This window comes from Perna viridis, chromosome 5, assembly GCF_037379345.1.
Source record: "Perna viridis isolate PV_CMFRI_1.1 ecotype Kerala chromosome 5, ASM3737934v1, whole genome shotgun sequence".
In the NCBI taxonomy this organism is placed as follows: Eukaryota; Metazoa; Mollusca; class Bivalvia; order Mytilida; family Mytilidae; genus Perna; species Perna viridis.
Window position 1 is genome coordinate 42,932,837 of NC_142449.1, and position 19,983 is coordinate 42,952,819.

The following is a 19,983-nucleotide window of genomic DNA, read 5'->3' on the forward strand; positions in this document are numbered from 1 at the left end:
AAAATAAAAAATGATTAAATTGGCAAATGATATTGAGCATAAACTAACACGCCTTTTTATTTCGATAAACCTTGTTCATAAAGATGCAAAGTAAGACCTACATATTTTTAACATTTTATAATTAGTACACATATGATAAAATAAAAAAAATATAACATTTTCTAGGCCAAAATTGGAAATATGCTTGCTTCCCCTCCCCGACTGGGCTTTCCAGAGTGTGGGTAGGTACATATTGTAGGTAGGGAATTTTTTTCTAGGTGAGAATTTGTAGGGTAATTTTGCAGTACATGTATGCATTCACACCATTCAAGTTGTTGCTACATTTCAAAGTGTATATGCACTCAAAATAATATATGTAATAGGGTATGTAAGACTCGTCATGTGACTCCATGGTTTCATGAGAATAGGTCCTTGTCTATCATTCAAATGCATGGAGATTCATCATAAACATATCATTTGGTTCAATATTAAAAGCAAAATAACTTTTTACGTAAAAATACTGATAAAAATTGGCAAATATCTAGATATACAGAATAAAATTGTATTAAAACCTATGATTTTTTAATACACTTGTGTATGGAGTGTTCATATCACAACTCATTCGTTATGCCAGAGCTTGTCGAAACTACGCAGACTTTTTGTATCTCGCTAGACCTCTAACAAATAGGCTTCTAGAACAGGGTTATGTTGCTACAAGATTGAAGTCATCACTACAGACGTTTTATGGTCGTCATCATGAAATCGTAGATCGTTATGGTGTATCCATCAGTGCTATGAAAACTGATTTATTCAACGGGTCATAATTTTCCTTTCCTCGTTTGTGTACACCGGACTTGACTTTTTATGAGCAAATCGGCGGATGCTTCTAGAAAAACAAAGGACGCTTACCCTACCGGTGCACCTGGTCCATGCTCCCAGTTTTTAGTGGAGTCCGAGTTGCTCATTTGCTTTTGTTACTTTGTATGTATGATTTTAGTTACTTTATGTTCTTTGTTGTGTATGTCTGTTTTCCATGTCTGGTCTTCGTCCCTGGATTACATTCCTTTGATTACCGCTATAACCTTGGTTCCCTTGAGTACTCTTTCAACAAAAGGTCGGCATTCCAATGGGAATAAATTGTGCTCCTCTACTTGCTGACCTTTTCCTTCACTCTTATGAGGCTGACTTAATAGCTGATCTTATCCAAAAGAAAGAATATCGTTTAGCTAGATCCTTGAATCTCAGTTTCCACTATACAAATCACGTATTATCTTTAAACAATCATAATTTTGGGGATTTGATACATCGCATCTACCCCAAAGAACTGGAGATACAGGATACTACAGACACTGAAGTCAGCCTCATATCTTGACCTACACTAAGAAATGGACGGTAAAGGAAAACTATTGACCAAACTTTCGGACAAACGTGATGACTTTTCATTCAGAATTGTCAAATTTCCTTTCATCCTTTCAGCACCTGCGTATGGAGTGTTCATATCACCATGCATACGTTATGCCAGAGCTTGCCGAAACTATGCAGACTTTTTGTATCACACTAGAATTCTAATAAATAGGCTTCTAGAACAGGGTTATGTTGCTACAAGATTGAAGACATCACTACAGAAGTTTTATGGTCGTCATCATGAACTAGTGGATCGTTATGGTGTATCCATCTGCGCTATGAAAACTGATTTGTTCAACGTGTCGGTTTTCCTTTCCTCTTTCGACTACCCCGGACTTGACTTTTTATGAGTAACTCGGTAAGTGTTCCTAGAAAAGCAGAGGGCGTTTACCCTGTCGGTGGACCTAGTCCATGCTCCCAGTTTTTAGTGGAGTCAGAGTTGCACATTTGCTTTTGTTACTTTGTATGTATGATTTTAGTTACTTGATGTTCTTTGTTGTGTATGTCTGTTTTCAATGTCTAGTCTTCGTCCCTGGATTACATTCTATTGATTACCGCTATAACCTTGGTTCCCTTGATTACTCTTTTAAAGCTGCATTAGCTGTCATTTTCGTAATTTTTTGTTTCTGTTGAAATAAACCGTAACTTTGAATTATTTCTACCAAATTGTAGTTTTCCTGTATATTTTCATTTGATATCCACAAATAAAATGCTTTTAACACATGAAATAGGTGTACCGACGTACTCGAGCCGTAAAAGAAAAAAGTTTGAATATAAAGCAAGAAACCTTTTGAAATTTACGTATTGATATAATGTTGATCAAATATAGTCATTATGTATTTAAAAACTAATCAAGAAATAGATGAAATGAAATGAAAACAAGGCACGTGCTTACCTGTGTTTGTTATTGTTAAGTATTTTTAACCCAGGTAAATGTCATGTCGGCAATCTTCGGAAGTAATGGCGAAAAATAATTAGATCTAAGCTATCGATCTTTTCTGATTAAAAAAATGTTGTTTTCACAATATTCTGTAGGTATTATCGACATTTATTGCTACAATTGCATTACTACAAACGTATTTCATTGAATCAGCAAAATTCAGTAGAATCAAAACTGAACAAATTCGGCAGCTAATGCAGATTTAAGAAAAGCACAAAATATAAGGTTTTGCATTGTGATGCAGCGTTTCAATTTCCCAGAAGTAAACAATAAAATATAGATCGGTCTTTGGATTTCAATACGTTCTACATCAGAAATTCCAGAAGAGAAACTGAAATTAGAACGAGACTTACAAACCCTATTGGAACATTTTTTCTTACAAATGGCCTGACAGTGTGTAAGAGTATTAAAAAAAATATTTGAAGACCTGAACTAAAAGATGCATACTGAGGGTGTGTTTTAAAAAAAAAATGCCTGTTTTTGCATAGACCTCCTGGATTGCTTTGCTATCCACTAATATATAACTAAGCTGATACATCATGAAGACGAGGTGTTTAGAAGACAATTATGTTTTTTGACTTCAATTTTCATATGTTTTTAGATAACGTTTTTTTTAGCTAGTTTTATTTCTTTTCACTTTTAATTTTCATTGATAATTTTACATAGAAATCGAATTGTAACCTTGATCTAGTTAAGATAAGATAGTCGTTGTTTGTCTGGTCATCCAGTACTTGGAACTAATTAATTATTTTGATAGCGGTCAGCTGTTTAACATATTTAATGATCTGTATCAGACAGACAATGAGAAGGTAAAAGTTCAAATTGGTAATTTGGGGAGTTACATTTAGGTTAATTGGGTTTATTTGTTCAGATTCGGCACATAATTATGGTCAGTTAGAAATCAGAGTTCGATCGGTAAACATTGTATTCAAATATGTGAATGTATATATTATGTAAATAAACGTAGGATTAGAAAGATCGTTTTTAATCGAAATCATGGTCGTAGACAAAAGTTATAGTGCTCGTCGTCTAGCTTCCCAATTGCATGGTTGAACAAACAATAGTGAAATCGCTTCCACAGCGCAATCACTCTGCTCCATTTTCTGGTAGCAGAGCGTGGTTAATATGGACAAAACGGACTTATCGAAATCGTATCGAAATTATAATTCATAATCGGAATTAATATTGACATTTAGTGATCGTTAATCGAAAATGAGCAATTGGGAGTTAGATCTTAGAAACGAAAAAATGGAAGAGACAATGATCGAACAACAAAATGAAAAAATCGAGGATATTAAAAAGGACAAGGCAAAAGCTAAATCGGCCTTCACAAAATTGAGACATAACCTTCTCCAGTTAATCGATGAACCGGGCGAAATTCCAGATCGTGATATCATCAAAGAAATAAGACAAAAACTTACAGATGCAGAAGAAAATGCTATGAACATTATGGAATTATTATATGACGAATATAAGAAGAGAAACGAATTATTAAATTTACGGAAAACAGCTAATGAACTAGAACAAATGGAATCAGAATTTTCTGAAGCGATAAATGAATGTCAAAACTTTTTGATAAGTACAAAAGACGGTTCTAGTGTTTCATCGCGTGCATCGAACTATAGAGAAGAAATAGATAGACAAGATGTTCCAGTTACCGACGATACTGGCGATAGACGTGAAATTAAAGATGACATTGGACAATTAGCAGATCGGATTAATCGTGACATACCAGTTGAAGTTCAAAGTGACAATCGTATCGAAATCGGAAATGACATGTGGAAGCAGTTGAAACGAATTGCGATTCCAATATTTTCGGGTGACAAACGAAGTTATGAAGCATGGAGGGCCGCCTTCATGTCGTGTGTGGACAAAGCGCCGGCTACACCTGAATATAAACTTTTACAGTTAAGACAATACTTATCGGGAGAAGCATTAAAAGTGGTTGAAAATCTTGGATATTCGGAATCAGCGTACGTGGCTGCAAAAGACAGATTGGAGCGTAAATATGGAGGTAAACGACGACAGATCGCACGTTATATAGAAGAGTTAGAAACTTTCAAACCAATTCGAGTGGGAAATTCAAGAGACATTGACAAATTCGCAGATTTAATTGACGTAACTGTTGTGAATCTAAGGGATGCCGGTCGTAGTGAAGAACTTGGTAATGGATCGTTATACAATAAATTACAGCAAAAGTTACCCGAGTCTATGCTTGCGCAGTACCATAGATGGGTATTCGAGAAACGGAGACCGGAATCAGTCGAATCGTTGAGGGAGTGGATAATTCAGGAAGCGGAATTCCAAACTATTGCGAGCGAAACTGTCCGAGGATTAGACAACTTGAACAACAATGACGTCAGGCGTCCGAGACCGGGTACAAACAGAACTTTCGTCAGTAACACTGAAAACACAGATAGAAATGCTCGTAGACGACTATGTAAAGTATGTAATGAGCCGCATGGTGTGTGGAACTGCGAAATGTTCAAAAGAATGGATTTGCAAAAAAGGTGGAATGTTGCAAAGGAGCATAAACTTTGCTATCGTTGTTTAGGAGATAATCACCTCGGACAAAGGTGTCCAAGAAGTAGAAGGTGTGGAATCGATGGTTGTAGGGAGCTTCATAATAGAATGTTACATTATGAAAGGATTAACAATTTTAATCAACGCAGGCGAGTGGACAGTAACAATGTGCACAGACATTCAGAAATATTCAAAAGTGTTACAGAGCCGAACACTGAAGGGGAGCGTCAAAACAGAACGATGATCGCTAAAGACCGAGAAAAGGTAAATAATGTAATTTTAAGAATTGTACCAGTAATTGTCAGAACTGGTAATCGAAAGTTGAAAGTGAACGCACTACTCGATGATGCTAGTACAAAGACTTATATTAATTCGGATGTAGCCACAGAGTTAGGTCTCCATGGACAGTTACAAACTATGACAGTAAATGTTTTAAATGATGAATGTGAATCGTTTGAAACAATGCCAGTTGAGTTCGAAATTGAAAGTGTGAATGGCAGAACAAGAAATCGAATCGTAGCTTTCACGACAAACAAGGTGACCGGGAATATGAAACCCATAGATTGGCGACAGCACAGTTCTAAGTGGGAACATTTGAAAGGCATACAGTTTCCGGACATAGGTTCGAAGCCTAAAGTTGATATGTTAATTGGTTTAGATTATGCCGATTTACATTATTCGTACAAGGATATTCGTGGTAAACCAGGCGAGCCGATAGCAAGATTAACTCCCCTTGGATGGACGTGTATTGGGAATCCAGACACTGATGACAATCTGACACATTACAATTACACATACTTCGTCGGAAGTATCAATGAATCAAATGAATACGATTTATTGTTAAAGAAATTCTGGGACATTGAACACGTCAAACCTATCGATAAGAATGAGATGTTAAGTGCCGAAGATAAACAAGCTGTCAAAATCGTTGAACAATCAATGTGTTTCAAAGATGGTCGCTATGAAGTAGCCTTGCCTTGGAAGAGTGACCCTGCTAATTTACCGGACAATTATAATATGGCTTATCGCAGACTTGAGAATACTGAGAAGAGGTTAATTAAGGATGCGACTGTGAAGAACGATTACGTTAAAACTATTGAAAAGTATCTTGACAAAGGTTACGTCCGTAAAGTGCCAGCTGAAGAAGAGGTGCCGAAATCGGGAAAATGGTATTTACCGCACTTTCCAGTTGTAAGACCAGACAAGGAAACTACAAAGACAAGGATCGTATTCGACGCGTCTGCAAAGTGTGAAAATGCATCGTTAAATAGTGTCATTCATCAAGGTCCAAAATTACAGAGGGATTTATTTGATGTTCTATTGCGATTTAGAAAGAATCCAGTTGCGTTAGTTTGTGATATTGCTGAAATGTATCTGAGGATAAATATAGCTCCGGTTGATAGGCCATTTCACAGGTTTTTGTGGCGCTCAATGGAATTAAATCGAGAACCGGATGAATATGAATTCAATAGTGTTGTCTTCGGAGTTAATTCTTCGCCATTTCAGGCCCAATATGTTGTGCAGAAGCATGCCGAGTGCATGAAAGCGTCGCATCCGCGAGCTGCGGAAACAGTACTTCATTCGACTTACATGGATGATAGCATGGATTCAGTAATGAATGAACATGAGGGAATATTATTGTATAATCAATTGTCTGATTTATGGTGGAAAGCTGGAATGTACGCACGCAAATGGTTATCAAATTCAGAGGCAGTGTTAGATTTTATTCCGAAGGAAGATCGCGCGTCCGAAGTTAATCTTGATGATGGTAGTTTGCCTACTGTGAAAACCTTGGGAGTTATGTGGAAAGCGAATGTAGATTTATTCACATTCAAAGCGAATCCTCCAGGCGAGGACTTTGTGTACACAAAGCGAAATTTCTTGAGAAAAGTGGCTATGTTATTCGATCCTCTTGGATTTATTTCGCCGTATATAGTGAGAGCTAAAATGTTGCTTCAAGAAATGTGGTTAACTGGATATAATTGGGATAATTTACTAGATGAAAATTTAATATGTAAAGCAAAATCTTGGTTTAAAGAGCTAAATGATTTGAATCAAATCAAAGTTCAAAGGTGTTTACAAGTTGTGGATCAAAATGAGGAAATTATTCATACTAATATTCATACATTCGTTGATTCGTCTGAAGAAGGATATGGTGCCGTTTCGTATATGAGAATCGAGTATAAGAGTGGATTAATTTCGACAAGGATTATTGCATCGAAATCGAAGTTGCACCAATTATTGCAGTTAGTATTCCGAGATTAGAGTTGATGGCTGCTGTTTTAGGATTAAAACTTGCACTTTCCATTGCGGAGCCGCTTAGAATACCGACGGAACAACTTGTGTTTTGGTCAGATTCTATGGATGTTTTATGGTGGATACGTGGTCGAAGCAGAGACTTCAAGCCGTTTGTCGCGAACCGCATTGGAGAGATACACAGGGCTTCGAGTCCAACACAGTGGCGCTACGTACCAACGAAAGAAAACCCCGCGGATCTGGTATCGAGAGGCAGGACTGTTATTCAGCTGAAATCGGACATTATATGGTGGGAAGGTCCAGACTTTCTATCAAAACAAGAATGTGACTGGCCTGAATGTCGTATTAACAAAGGACTATCGTGCGAAAAAGAAGTTAAAAGCGCTAAATCGGGTGCTAAATTAGAGACTGCCAAGGACAGTGAAATATTTACAATGAAAATTGTGTCTGTATCGGAGAAGGATTGGCGTTTAAATCCAGAACATTATTCGAGCTGGTTGAGACTCGTTCGTGTTTGTTCATGGGTTAACAGATTCGTTGAAAATTGTAGACTTACGCGTGACTTGCGTAGAAAAGGTGGACTTAGTGTAGATGAAATCGAAGAGGCAGAGACTCAAATCGTGCGCGACGCGCAGAGGTGTGAATTTCTAGAGGATTATAATTCAATTATGAAAGAAAAACAGTTACCGTCGGGCAGTAAACTTCTAAGTTTAAAACCGAAAATCGATGAATATGGACTACTTAGATGTGACGGGCGTCTTGAACATGCAGATTTCTTGCCGTATGACACTAGGTATCCTATAATACTTCCGAGGAAAAATCGCGTGACAAGACTAATCGTGAAATACTACCACGACAAAGGTAGACATGTGTGCGGGACAAATCAAACATTATCCATGATGTCATCTAAATATTGGATTATATCCGCCAGAGAGGAAATACGCGAGTGTGAAAATGAGTGTTATACGTGTCGTAAGAGAAAGGCGAAAACAGCAGAGCAAGTAATGGCTCCTTTACCGGACATTCGTTTCAGAACGCCATTACATGCATTTGCGCGTATCGCAGTGGAATATGGTGGTCCATTTATAACAGTGCAGGGTCGAGGAAAGAGACGTGAAAAGAGATATTTGTGTTTATTTACGTGCTTGGCATCGAGAGCCGTGCACTTGGAAGTTGCTTTTGGACTAGATACTGACTCTTTTCTTAATGCGTTTTATAGAATGGCCAGTAGACGTGGAATGCCACAAGAAGTTGTTTCGGACAATGGAACAAACTTTATCGATGCAAACAAGGAATTACAGGAACTAGTTTCACTATTAGATAAAGACAAAATATGTGACAATACGTCGAATAGAGGTGTGAAGTGGCATTTCAATCCTCCTCTCGCGCCTCACTTTGGAGGCGTACATGAAACGATGATAAAAGCCGCAAAGAAAGCAATTTATTCCATATTAGGAAATGCGGACATTACTGACGAAGAGTTGTTAACTGCATTTATTGGTGCCGAAGCAGTCATTAATTCGCGTCCGCTTACATACCAGTCGGCAGATTCCAGAGATGACTTACCGTTAACGCCTAACCATTTCCTACATGGACAAATCGGAGGAGCGTTTGCACCAGAGACCGTTGATACAACTGACTTTAACCCACGTAAACGATGGCGTCGAATCCAGGAATTAGTTAGACATTTCTGGCAAAGATGGATTAAAGAGTGGCTACCAGGACTAAATAGAAGACATAAATGGACTGAAACTGAAAAGGACTTGAAACCCAATGACATTGTGCTTGTAATGAATCCCAATCTTCCACGAGGACATTGGCCGTTAGGCAGAATCATCGAGGTGTACTCAGGAAAGGACAATCATGTTCGAGTCGCCAAAATTAGACTTGGACAAACTGTTTTAGTACGACCAATTACCAAACTGTGCCCGTTGGAAGTTAATTGACTTAAATTTAACGTGCAATAACTATCAAGAAGCAGTGACTTTAATTTTCTCCGTTTACATGGACTATCGCTATAGTTATGAATTATAGACTATCGAATATTTTCATTTATTTCGTTTTATTTTTTTTTTTTGTTGTTGTTGTTGATTGGCTATGCTCAATCAAGAAGGGGAGAATGTTTAGAAGACAATTATGTTTTTTGACTTCAATTTTCATATGTTTTTAGATAACGTTTTTTTAGCTAGTTTTATTTCTTTTCACTTTTAATTTTCATTGATAATTTTACATAGAAATCGAATTGTAACCTTGATCTAGTTAAGATAAGATAGTCGTTGTTTGTCTGGTCATCCAGTACTTGGAACTAATTAATTATTTTGATAGCGGTCAGCTGTTTAACATATTTAATGATCTGTATCAGACAGACAATGAGAAGGTAAAAGTTCAAATTGGTAATTTGGGGAGTTACATTTAGGTTAATTGGGTTTATTTGTTCAGATTCGGCACATAATTATGGTCAGTTAGAAATCAGAGTTCGATCGGTAAACATTGTATTCAAATATGTGAATGTATATATTATGTAAATAAACGTAGGATTAGAAAGATCGTTTTTAATCGAAATCATGGTCGTAGACAAAAGTTATAGTGCTCGTCGTCTAGCTTCCCAATTGCATGGTTGAACAAACAATAGTGAAATCGCTTCCACTGCGCAATCACTCTGCTCCACGAGGTAATTACCGTTGGTTTACATGTAATACTCCATATTGTTTTGTTTCCGTTATAATCAGTAATCTTGGCATTTTGTGTCATATTCAGATAAAATACTGATGTTCAACACCAGGGGACATATACCGCTAACTGAAAAGGACCCGTTCCAATTTCAATACTAATTTATGTAGGCTAGTGAGTAATTTAAATAGCTCTTTAGGTATAAATCTACCCTGCATTTTACCAATGTTCCCTACTTAACTACTTCAGAACGCCTGTGTGATCTTTTGGACACTGCCTTTTAAATTTGAATAGCTGTCAATAGCTGTGTTTGGGTAGCTTGTACTCTATATACAAGTGATTTACTTGTTTCTGATTGGATAACATTGTTCACTTTACTTAAATTAGACCAAGCCTATTTTCAGTTTCAATTACTTAATGCTGAAACTTTTTTTAGACAGACTTTGATGCTCATACATTGTTAAACTAAGATTCGTTCTAGCTGAAGTAGTCTTAAGAGTTTTAAAGTTATGGTAACATTCAATACACTTTTGCAAAATGGTCATGTTTTCAGTTTTCAATATAAATGCATGCACTAGTCCCTCTAAGGACCTTCTCAATGTCAAACAGTTTAAATACGTCTTTTAGAAATGCTGTAAAGTGGTTGTAAATACTAGTATCATTTTTATTTTTTACTTTGGTTTACAGTGAATGTTTATATAAGGTGCCCTAAAATATAAACTTGATAATGTACCAGTATAAAAATTGAACAATGATTTAAATAGCCTCAATGCGTTGTATTTACTTGACCTTTAGAGGTTAAGCTCATCATAATTGACAGCTATTCAAACTTAAAAGACAGTGTCCAAAAGATCACACAGGTGTTCTGCCGTAGTTAAGTAGGACACATTGGTACAATGTAGGGCAGATTTCTACCTAGAGAGCTATAAAAACTACTTGGTACTTGGCAGCCTACCGAGATTTGTATTGAAATTGGAACTGGTTCTTTTCAACTAGCTGTAATACTAAGGTATTATCAGAGAATGTCAAAAATCAATATTCAATGCAAAAAATAAAACAAGAGGCACCCAGGAGTCTGAATCGCTCACCTGGTTCAATTTTGCCTTTCAAAGGCAATAAATTTAACAAGTAGTTGTCCAACAATTTTGACTCAAGACGTCTTTGGTAGGACTTATCATAAGATCTTTTCAACAATTGAAAGTTTTTTTAATCAACATACAATGTAGTTTTCAAGTTTTCAAGATATTGACTGAAAACTGTAAAAAAACTTTTATCCCAGAAGACTTTTGTAGTCCTAATATGGATCATTTCAGATGTATAAAGAATTTGGCGAAACCTAACCGTTTTGGAGATATATGCGAAAAACTACTGTCTGACCCCTGTTCTATTTTTAATAACGGCTGCCATGTTTTTGAAAGATCAAAAATCCCCACATCAGTTCTATGCAGGATACACTAAGAAACATTCATACCACGTTTGATTTCAATTGGTCAAGTAGTGAAAGAGGAGAAGATGTTTGAAAGAAATAACATTAAAAATTGCAAAAATCATTGAAAAGGGGGAATAACTACAACATGACTTAACCGATTAAAACCAAAATACGGCCAAAGATATATCTCACCATGCTGAACATTTTTAATAGGTCAGAATTTGACTGAACTTAACGGTTTTAGAGATATATGCGAAAAACTACTGTCTGACCCCTATGTTCTATTTTTAGTAACGGCGGCCTGTTTTGCAACAAATCAAAAATTCCCACACCGGTTCCATGCAGGATACCCCAAGGAACATTTATATGAAGTTTGGTTCTAATTAGTCAAGTAGTTTCAGAGGAGAAGAGTTTTGTATAATTGTTAACGACGTCGAGGACGGACGCCAAGTGATGGCAATAGCTCGCATGGCCTTTGGCCAGGTGAGCTAAAAAAGAATAAAATGTATAGAATATATTGCAAACAAAATATTATAAATGAAACATATGCCACTAAGGCTACAATGAGCAACAATACTCTCTCTGAGTGACCAGAATGGATGACTAGAATTAAACAAGTATATGTACATTTGTTCATGAATAAGATCCTCAAAGTCAAAATAAAAATTATCAAAGACGTATCACACACTTTGAACAAAACATGTGCTAAAATATCTATTTGACATACTTCATGTAAAGTAACATTTTGTCTCAGTTAACTGTTCACAGAATTTGTTAAAATTTTTAATTTTTGTGTTACCTGAGTTAAGTGATGAATATCAATCAGTGGTGCATGTTGCTCATTCCCTGAATATTGTTCATCATCATGGGAAACAAATTCCTTGTCTTCGAGTTTGAAGCATCAGGAACAGGGAAAACATTGTTTGAATCTACTGTGATGGTTAATTTCACATATTTCATCTTGGGGTTAAATTCTAACGTTGTGTTGAACGGCTTTTTTTTTTACTACTAAAAAGATCTTGGTTTCCTGTTGTTCGTAGTTCAGCATATAAGATGCATTGTTTAGGGCAGAGAGTCTATTTCAGCATTAATCAAGTCATCCCCAATTGTCTAATCTGTTATGTCACTTCTTGTCAATTTCAGGCTGTTCTTTAGAATCTTCTTCTTGATAATATTTTAATAAATTTGCATTGACAACACTGGCAAACACACAATTCCATTAATCGTGTGACCTGTCATTTTTCTTCTGAATCAGGTAAATGCTTCGATCTGTATAAAGATCTGTGCATAAAACTGTTTTGCTGATGAAGATTCTCAAGATCAAAATAGCAAAAAAAAACAAATTTGGAAAGCAACAGCCAATAATTTTTTTTCAGGAAGCAGTGGATTTAGGGAGTTGGTCTTTGGAGGAGAAACAAACAATATTTCATTTATTGGTAAAAATGTGTTTTTTTTTATTCTTGTGAAAATAGTAGCATACACAGTCAATTTCAAGGATAACATGATGGTAAATAAAACTGTAAGCATAACTTTGCATTTCCCATATAATTCATATTTCTTTCCCTAAATGTTAAAACTGAATGTTAATATTTAATACTGATTATAAGAGATATGACCTGTAAATCATTAGTTAAACAGCATCCAACTTCTAACACATAAATATACAAATTTTGTTTCATATCACCCTTTTCACAATTTTCATACATGCCCAAAATTAATTTGCAAATACAATCTAAAAAACTATTTAAAATGAGTATTTATTCCTACACTCTAAGTATGTTATACTCAAAGTAAACCAATTTCAGCTTAATTTCTAAAACACGAGACTTTTTATCAAATTGAATTTGCCTGATAACTTTGAAAGAAAGGTCTGTTAAATGGAACATGCTTAACATATTTAATACGCTCCATTAGGGAACATTAATTGTTGTACTATCAATTTGGTCCTGTATACAAATGGCCATTTATACCTAGTCATATCGAGTGAGGTATATATCCATCCTTTTAACTTACGTGAAAAGAGCCAGAAATTTACCTGGCCCAAAGCATCACGGCTTACTTAACATCTACATGTACAATGGGTCTCAACAGGACTTCTTGTTTCTTAGGTGTGTATCTATTGTTGTTTCATGGAAACTTTCCCTGTTCTCATAAAACATGTTGAGTATTTCTTTTATAGCAATATTTAAAACACGTACAGTAAGACATTTATTAATACCTAAAATTCTAACATTGTATAATCAACACTCCAACTTAAAACATACATTGTACATAATAAACTGATTCATAACATATACCAAACAATTACTGTACATTTCATAACTTGCTAAATACCTTTGCGGTATCAAATTAATTTGGCTTCCTGGGGGCTACTCATACTACACCATGGATTATGACAATTATAGTCCTACTATTATCATTGAACTATACCTAACTACTGAACAACAAAAAAACATATATTTACTATAGGCTTGTGGACGATCCTGACATGCTAAAGTGGAAAGTATGAGAGAAAGGATCTGACTTAAAACCCTAATATGGTGTCTAATTTTTAGGCGGCAGAATCCAGTCTTGAAGCGCAATAGGCGGTAGAAACCAGCCCGATGATATGATGTTGAAATTGATTGTAAGCGGTAGAATCCAGCCTAGAGACTGATTTAATTATTTACGACATACTGAACACAGGCGGCAGAATCCAGCCTGAGGCGGAAGATTCCAGCCTATTGAGATAAAGACAGTCACAGTTAGATATGTTCTGGCTCTTACACCAAAAACAAAAAACCCTATATTACACCTAACTCACATCGTATTCGTAGTTATGCAAAAACCCAATCAATAAACAATGATAACGAAATATTAGTATGATGTATACCTGAATTGAGGGAAAATAATTTCCTGAAATTATACAGGCCCAATGAATGAATACATACATGTACACATTGTATGAGTGAAGCCCCAAGAAGTATACATCATGAAAAGTAATTACATACCCTTAATTAGAAATGCAAATATCAAAAAACGAGATCAATAAAAAAAAAAAACCAAAACAAAACAACATCAATAAAAAACATACCAGATTATTAACATATTAAAACAACTCTGAAGAATGTATAAAGTACATAGATTGAGTTAGGTCTGTCCTTATGAACACATATCGTTCTGAGCTATTTCTAATATCTTATTATTTATTCATGTATATATAGTCCATCTACCTAACGATTTAATATAGTCCCCTACACCTGCTGCTGCAGCCTAAGTTGCAGCCCCTATTCTAAATGAGTGTCCTGAATATAATTTGTCATCGTATCCTAAACGACTTAATAACGCTTCTAAATGTTTTATAAAAACATTGCGAGAGAGGGGGACTAACTTGTACTCATCGTTAACAAATAAAGAGGATGACGATTCTGCACCGCCTCCATAGCGAAGGCGCAAATATTGAATCATTTCTTGAACCGGTTTAAATTTACTATTCTCAAAAATCTTTATTTCAATCCCCTTTTTAAACTGATCACACTTTGTAAATCGCAAAAATAAAGAAAACTGTTCACCCGTTGAATCGATTTGGACATCCCCCATCAATAACACTGTATGTGAATTCCCTGCACTATTATGTGTGAACTCCCCACATCAAAGGAAGCCGAAAAGACTAATTTACAAGCAAATTTTTAAATAGAATCAAGAAAAGGGAAAAAAAACGGATGATAATAACACACAAATTTGTTTTAAAACACCCGTTGTTATCGGCATTCTTTTGAATTACATATAGAACCTCTCGGTGATGGATTTGGCTTCCTCTTTCGATAGATTTGGTTATGAGTACTTCTTGTATACAACTAATATTTTGATTATGTTTGTTTGTTTGTTTGTTTGTTGGAGTTTAACGTACGAGCAGCAATATTTCAGCTATATTCAGACGATGAACATGAAATGGATAATAAAATGAACATGAAATGATGATGAAATGAAAAAAAAAAGGATGGGACACAAGGATAACAGGGTCGACAAATTTTGATTGCCACTAGAAAAAGGGTGGATGGGTAAGGTCAGGCAATTTAGCCTCCTGTGGTGGAGCCCTATGGTTCCTACTCCGGGAGAATACCACAGTAGGGTTTTTGATAACGTGCGAGGAAGTGGCATATTTCCCAACACGGTGCACCACTATGGTTTGCGGTCAAGTTTTCCGTATTATAGCCTGACAACCCCAGCATGTAACACACCAGGGGTACCCCATTCGACCACCTGGGGGCACACAACCCAGTTGCTCTGTGGGCAGAGCACCCGAGCCCCCCGGCTAGGGTTCTGAGCACTATTTAGTCGCCTTTTACGACAAGCTTAGCGTCGTAAAAGGCGACTAAATAGTGCTCAGAACCCTAGCCGGGGGCTAGGGCGCTCTGCCCACAGAGCAACTGGGTTGTGTGCCCCAGGTGGTCGAATGGGGTACCCCTGGTGTGATCTTCCTACATATTTGATTTTAATGCTGCTGATGAGAGGTTACTCCTTGAAACAGGTGTACAACATCGAAATTTACAATATATAAAACTGGTATTTTTTGTTGTTTTTTTTTGTACTACCCTGATTGTTTTGTAATTTCTTAACAAAAGATAAACCAGCTGTGTACACTTGACGTGTACTTTTACTGATCGATGAGTCCCAGAGTTGATCTACTTGTGCTGTTAATCCATCATGATACATTGCGGAGGTAGGCATGGTATCGAATCTGCAGTGGGAGCCAATTTCCTTAATCTTTCCATCTGGTATCGAGAAATATAATCAGCTTTATTGTTATTTTCAACTGGAATATGCTTAGCATGAATTATGTAGTTGTGTTTTGATTAATGGAATGTTAGTTTACGTACGAGTTTCATGATACTGAGCACTTTAGATCTCCCTTTATTGATGATACCCACGGTGGACATATTATCACAATGAATCATAATGCGTAATCGACTCTATTTATGGTCCCACAGCACACATGCCATTACGATAGGGTACAGCTCGAAAAAAGCCATGAAGTTTGTTCTTCCCTTAAAACAGATGAAGGAAACTAACCTTGAAACCACTTGTTCTTAAAATATCCCGCAAAATATGTTTCTGTAGAATCAGTGAACAATTCTATGTCTGCTGCTTGGGTCAAGTAGTCGTTGAGAAAGAAACACCATTCCATTCTTTTAAAATAGACCACATTCTCAGATCTGATTTACAAGCACTATTATATTATAGTATATCATATTATATAGATGAATATGATGTGATAATTTTGACACTGATGTAGATAACTTAATAAGGTACGAGACAAACGATCGCCCTGGGTGAATAACTCTACATGCGAAATTTAAATGGCCCCAGGAGACTCAACAACTCCCGTTTCGTGCATGAACTCTTTTCATTGAAACTTTTTACCATTTCTGTAATACGTTGTATTTTTTCCTTTGGTAAGCGACCTTTCATACGCACAGAATCTAAGATAATCCCGAGATACTCTAAAGCGGTTACTGGACCCTCCGTTTTCTTCTCTGATAGAGGTATGCCCAGCGAATAAAATATTCTTAAAAAAGTAGTCATGATCGCATTACCATCACTCGATGGAGGTACAATCACTAAGAAATCATCTAATAAGTGTAAGATATTATCAATGTTATAATTGTTCTCGGCAAACCAACAAATAAAAACAAAGTCTCATAAACAGAGTCTGATGCCACTTTCAATGAAATTTTTTATAATATCATGATGTTCTAATGTAAAATATGCATTAAAATTGTACTGATAACAAAAACACCGGACATTGATTTTGTGTACGGGAATTTCGGGTTACACATTTAAGACCTCTTAAAAAGAGAAAATCGAGAAAAAAAATGGATTTTTTTCAAAAAACATTTCACAAATGATTAAATCTAGCCTATCTAACATATCATTTTCTAAATATGTACCAACTTTCAGTTGGAAATATCATGTAATAGTGAGCACCGCGAAGCGGTATGAGCTCTACGGTTATTACATATACTATCTAAATTTCCTTTAAGATTCCCCAATATACTAACGAAAAAAAAGTCATGTCCCGGAAGTAACAAAAAGTGTCTCCTTACGGAGAAAATTCATCGCTTTCTTAAACCAAACAAATAAAAATACATTGGTTTAGATTACGTTTCAGAATTCATCTGTTCTGATAGTTTTCAAGTCTTTCTCTATTTTTTACTCATTAAAAGAAGTGAATATGATGTTTTTCAAAAAGTTCGGGAAATACGTGGATGTACGTACGTGTATCTTTGCTGTTCCACTGTCGTTGTTGTCAAGAACCTAACCCGCCTTGGAAAAAATATAACTCTGATTATACTATCCAAATCGAAGCATAGCTTTTCGAAGATAGTAAAGGCAATCATTTTCTTGTTTGGAATTTGCAGCTGTCGTCTGAATTCTGTTTACGTCAAATGATATGTGTAAATTATTCCCATCATCCGTGGAGAACTGTAATATTTACGGTACCTGTGCAGATTGATCTGACGGGCCAAAACTGACAAGGATGTTGTTAGAGATGCCCTTAAGGGATGAAAAATGTAAAGTATTGCGAAGTGCTTTAAGATTATCGACCATTTTGTAGGCGAGAGGAAAGAGGGGTATGGGGATGGAATTTTGGAATAAAAAAAATTCCCCATTTATTAAGAAGGCAGATTTTCAAATAAAAGGATTGATATCGCTTGCTACTGAAATATAACTGAAAATTTTCACACCCCCCCCGACTGTAATGTTCTTTATTATTTTTACGAGTCTCATACCCACGGTACATGTACGGTAAAGCTCACGGTGCTCGCTGATTAAGGCAATGCCTACCCCATATTAATGAAGAAATTGACAAAATAGTATTTGGGTATACATAATTTCATTCAATATCCACAAATAAAGTGTGTTAAATACATGAAATAGGTGTCTATATATTTATTGTCTTGCAAAACCAAAAAAATCGACCTAGATAAATACGTATGCATGTGACTTCTGGTGACTTTAATTCACGCATGTGCTTTAAGGGTCGCTTTTTAAAAAAAAAACAAATCTGATTGCAAAGCGAACGTGGTTAATCAGTGGCAAGGAAGACCGTCGGACTCAAGCCGTAAAAGAACAAAGTTCTAATATAATGCAAGGAATCTTTTGAAATTGTGATATAATGTTGCACAAATATGGTCAGTAACTGTCATTATTTATTTGAAAACTAATCAAGAAATGGATGAAATGAAATGTAAACAAGACACGTGCTTACCTGTGTATTCGTTATTGTTATTTTTTTTAACCAAGGTTAAAGTAGTTTTAACCCGGGTTAATGTCCTGTCGGCAATCTTCGGAAGGAAAGGCGAAAAATAATTAGATCTGAGCTATCGATCTTCTTTGATTGAAAAAGAAAACGTTGTTTTTACAATATTCTGCAGGTATTATCGACATTTACTGCAAACTTATTTCATTTTATCAGCAAAATTCAGTAGAATCAAAACTGAAAAAAAAATAGCAGCTAATGCAGATTTAAGGTTTATTTAGAGCTCTCCATTTAGTTTACTGTTCAAACTGTATAATGTCCAATGTAAAAATCAGTATCTTTTAAAAACCTACCATCATGGAAAACTACTTTACAGCATGAAACACGAACTGCACGAGAAAATATGGAGGGAGTTGAAAATTAAGAAACAGTGTGAAGCTGGAAATGGCTATGGGCAAATCCGGGGGAAATGACATTTTGATCCGCCACTGACTATTCCTTATGAGAGGCATTACATGTTTTGGAAGTTTTATTTTTTTACGAAATTAATTTTTAGATAAGATCAGATAATATTGATTGCACCAACCTGTCACAGAGAAGTTGAATTATAAGAAACTTGTAGGTTTTGTATAAAATATTTAAAGAGAATTCAAGTTAAGGCAATCTATTTGATGACTATGAGACTGGCATATATTCAAAAATATTTAGATCAAATAAAGTTCCATGTGGGTCCTGGTGTGAAAAGAATAGGCCCATAGCAGCACTAAGCTTGTCGTAAAAAGCGACTTACATTAATAGTGATCGGAACACTGGCCGGGAGCTAGGGCACTCTGCCCACAGAGCAACTGCGTTGTGTGCCCAAGATGGTGGAATGGGGTACCACTGGCATGTTACATGCTGGGGTCGTCGGGCCATAATACGGAAAACCTGACAGCAATCAATAATGGTACAATAAGTTGGGAAAGATGTCACGTTTCTCGCACGTTAAAGTACCCTTCTATGGTATTATATCGGAGTAGGAACCATTGGGCTCCGCCATAAGAGGCTAAATTGTCCGACTCTAACCACCTCTCCCTATTTTCAGTGGCAATCAAAATTTGTCGACCCTATTATCCTTGCGTCACATCCCACCACTTCATGTTCCTTCTATCATCCATTTCATGTTCATCGCCTGGATATAGCTGAAATATTGCTGCAAACAACAATCAATCAATCAGATAAAATTAATAGAAAATGTTATAATTGTGCCTTAGAGAAAGTTAATGGGGTTCACTGGTTCATTTCGTTTCAGAAGGTACCCTTTATAAAAATATTAGAAACGATATATACATGTATATTCATAAACCTCCTTTTCACATATAAAAAAAACTTTACAGAGTTGAGTAATAAATCACAGTACCATGGCTTTTTGCGCAATAAAAAATGAAAGAGTAACCAAGGGAACCAAGATTCAAGCGGAAATCAAATTAATGTAATCCAGGGACAAGGAGATGGAGTTTTTTTTTACAAAGTATGAGGAATCTTTACCAAGAATTACAT

At 35.9% G+C, this 19,983-nt stretch overlaps 2 protein-coding genes across 2 annotated transcripts; both read left to right on the forward strand.

Annotated features, from left to right (window-relative positions):
- Positions 1-3,535: 3,535 nt before the first annotated feature.
- Positions 3,536-7,111, forward strand: LOC148617805 (uncharacterized). Its single transcript, XM_088585129.1, has one exon. The coding sequence runs from the start codon at positions 3,536-3,538 to the stop codon at positions 7,109-7,111; it is 3,576 nt and encodes a 1,191-aa protein (XP_088441255.1).
- Positions 7,112-7,116: 5 nt separating this feature from the next.
- LOC148617806 (uncharacterized) lies at positions 7,117-9,048 on the forward strand. The gene has a single exon (XM_088585130.1). It carries the CDS (start codon positions 7,117-7,119, stop codon positions 9,046-9,048), a length of 1,932 nt encoding a protein of 643 aa, XP_088441256.1.
- The last annotated feature ends 10,935 nt before the right edge of the window (positions 9,049-19,983 follow it).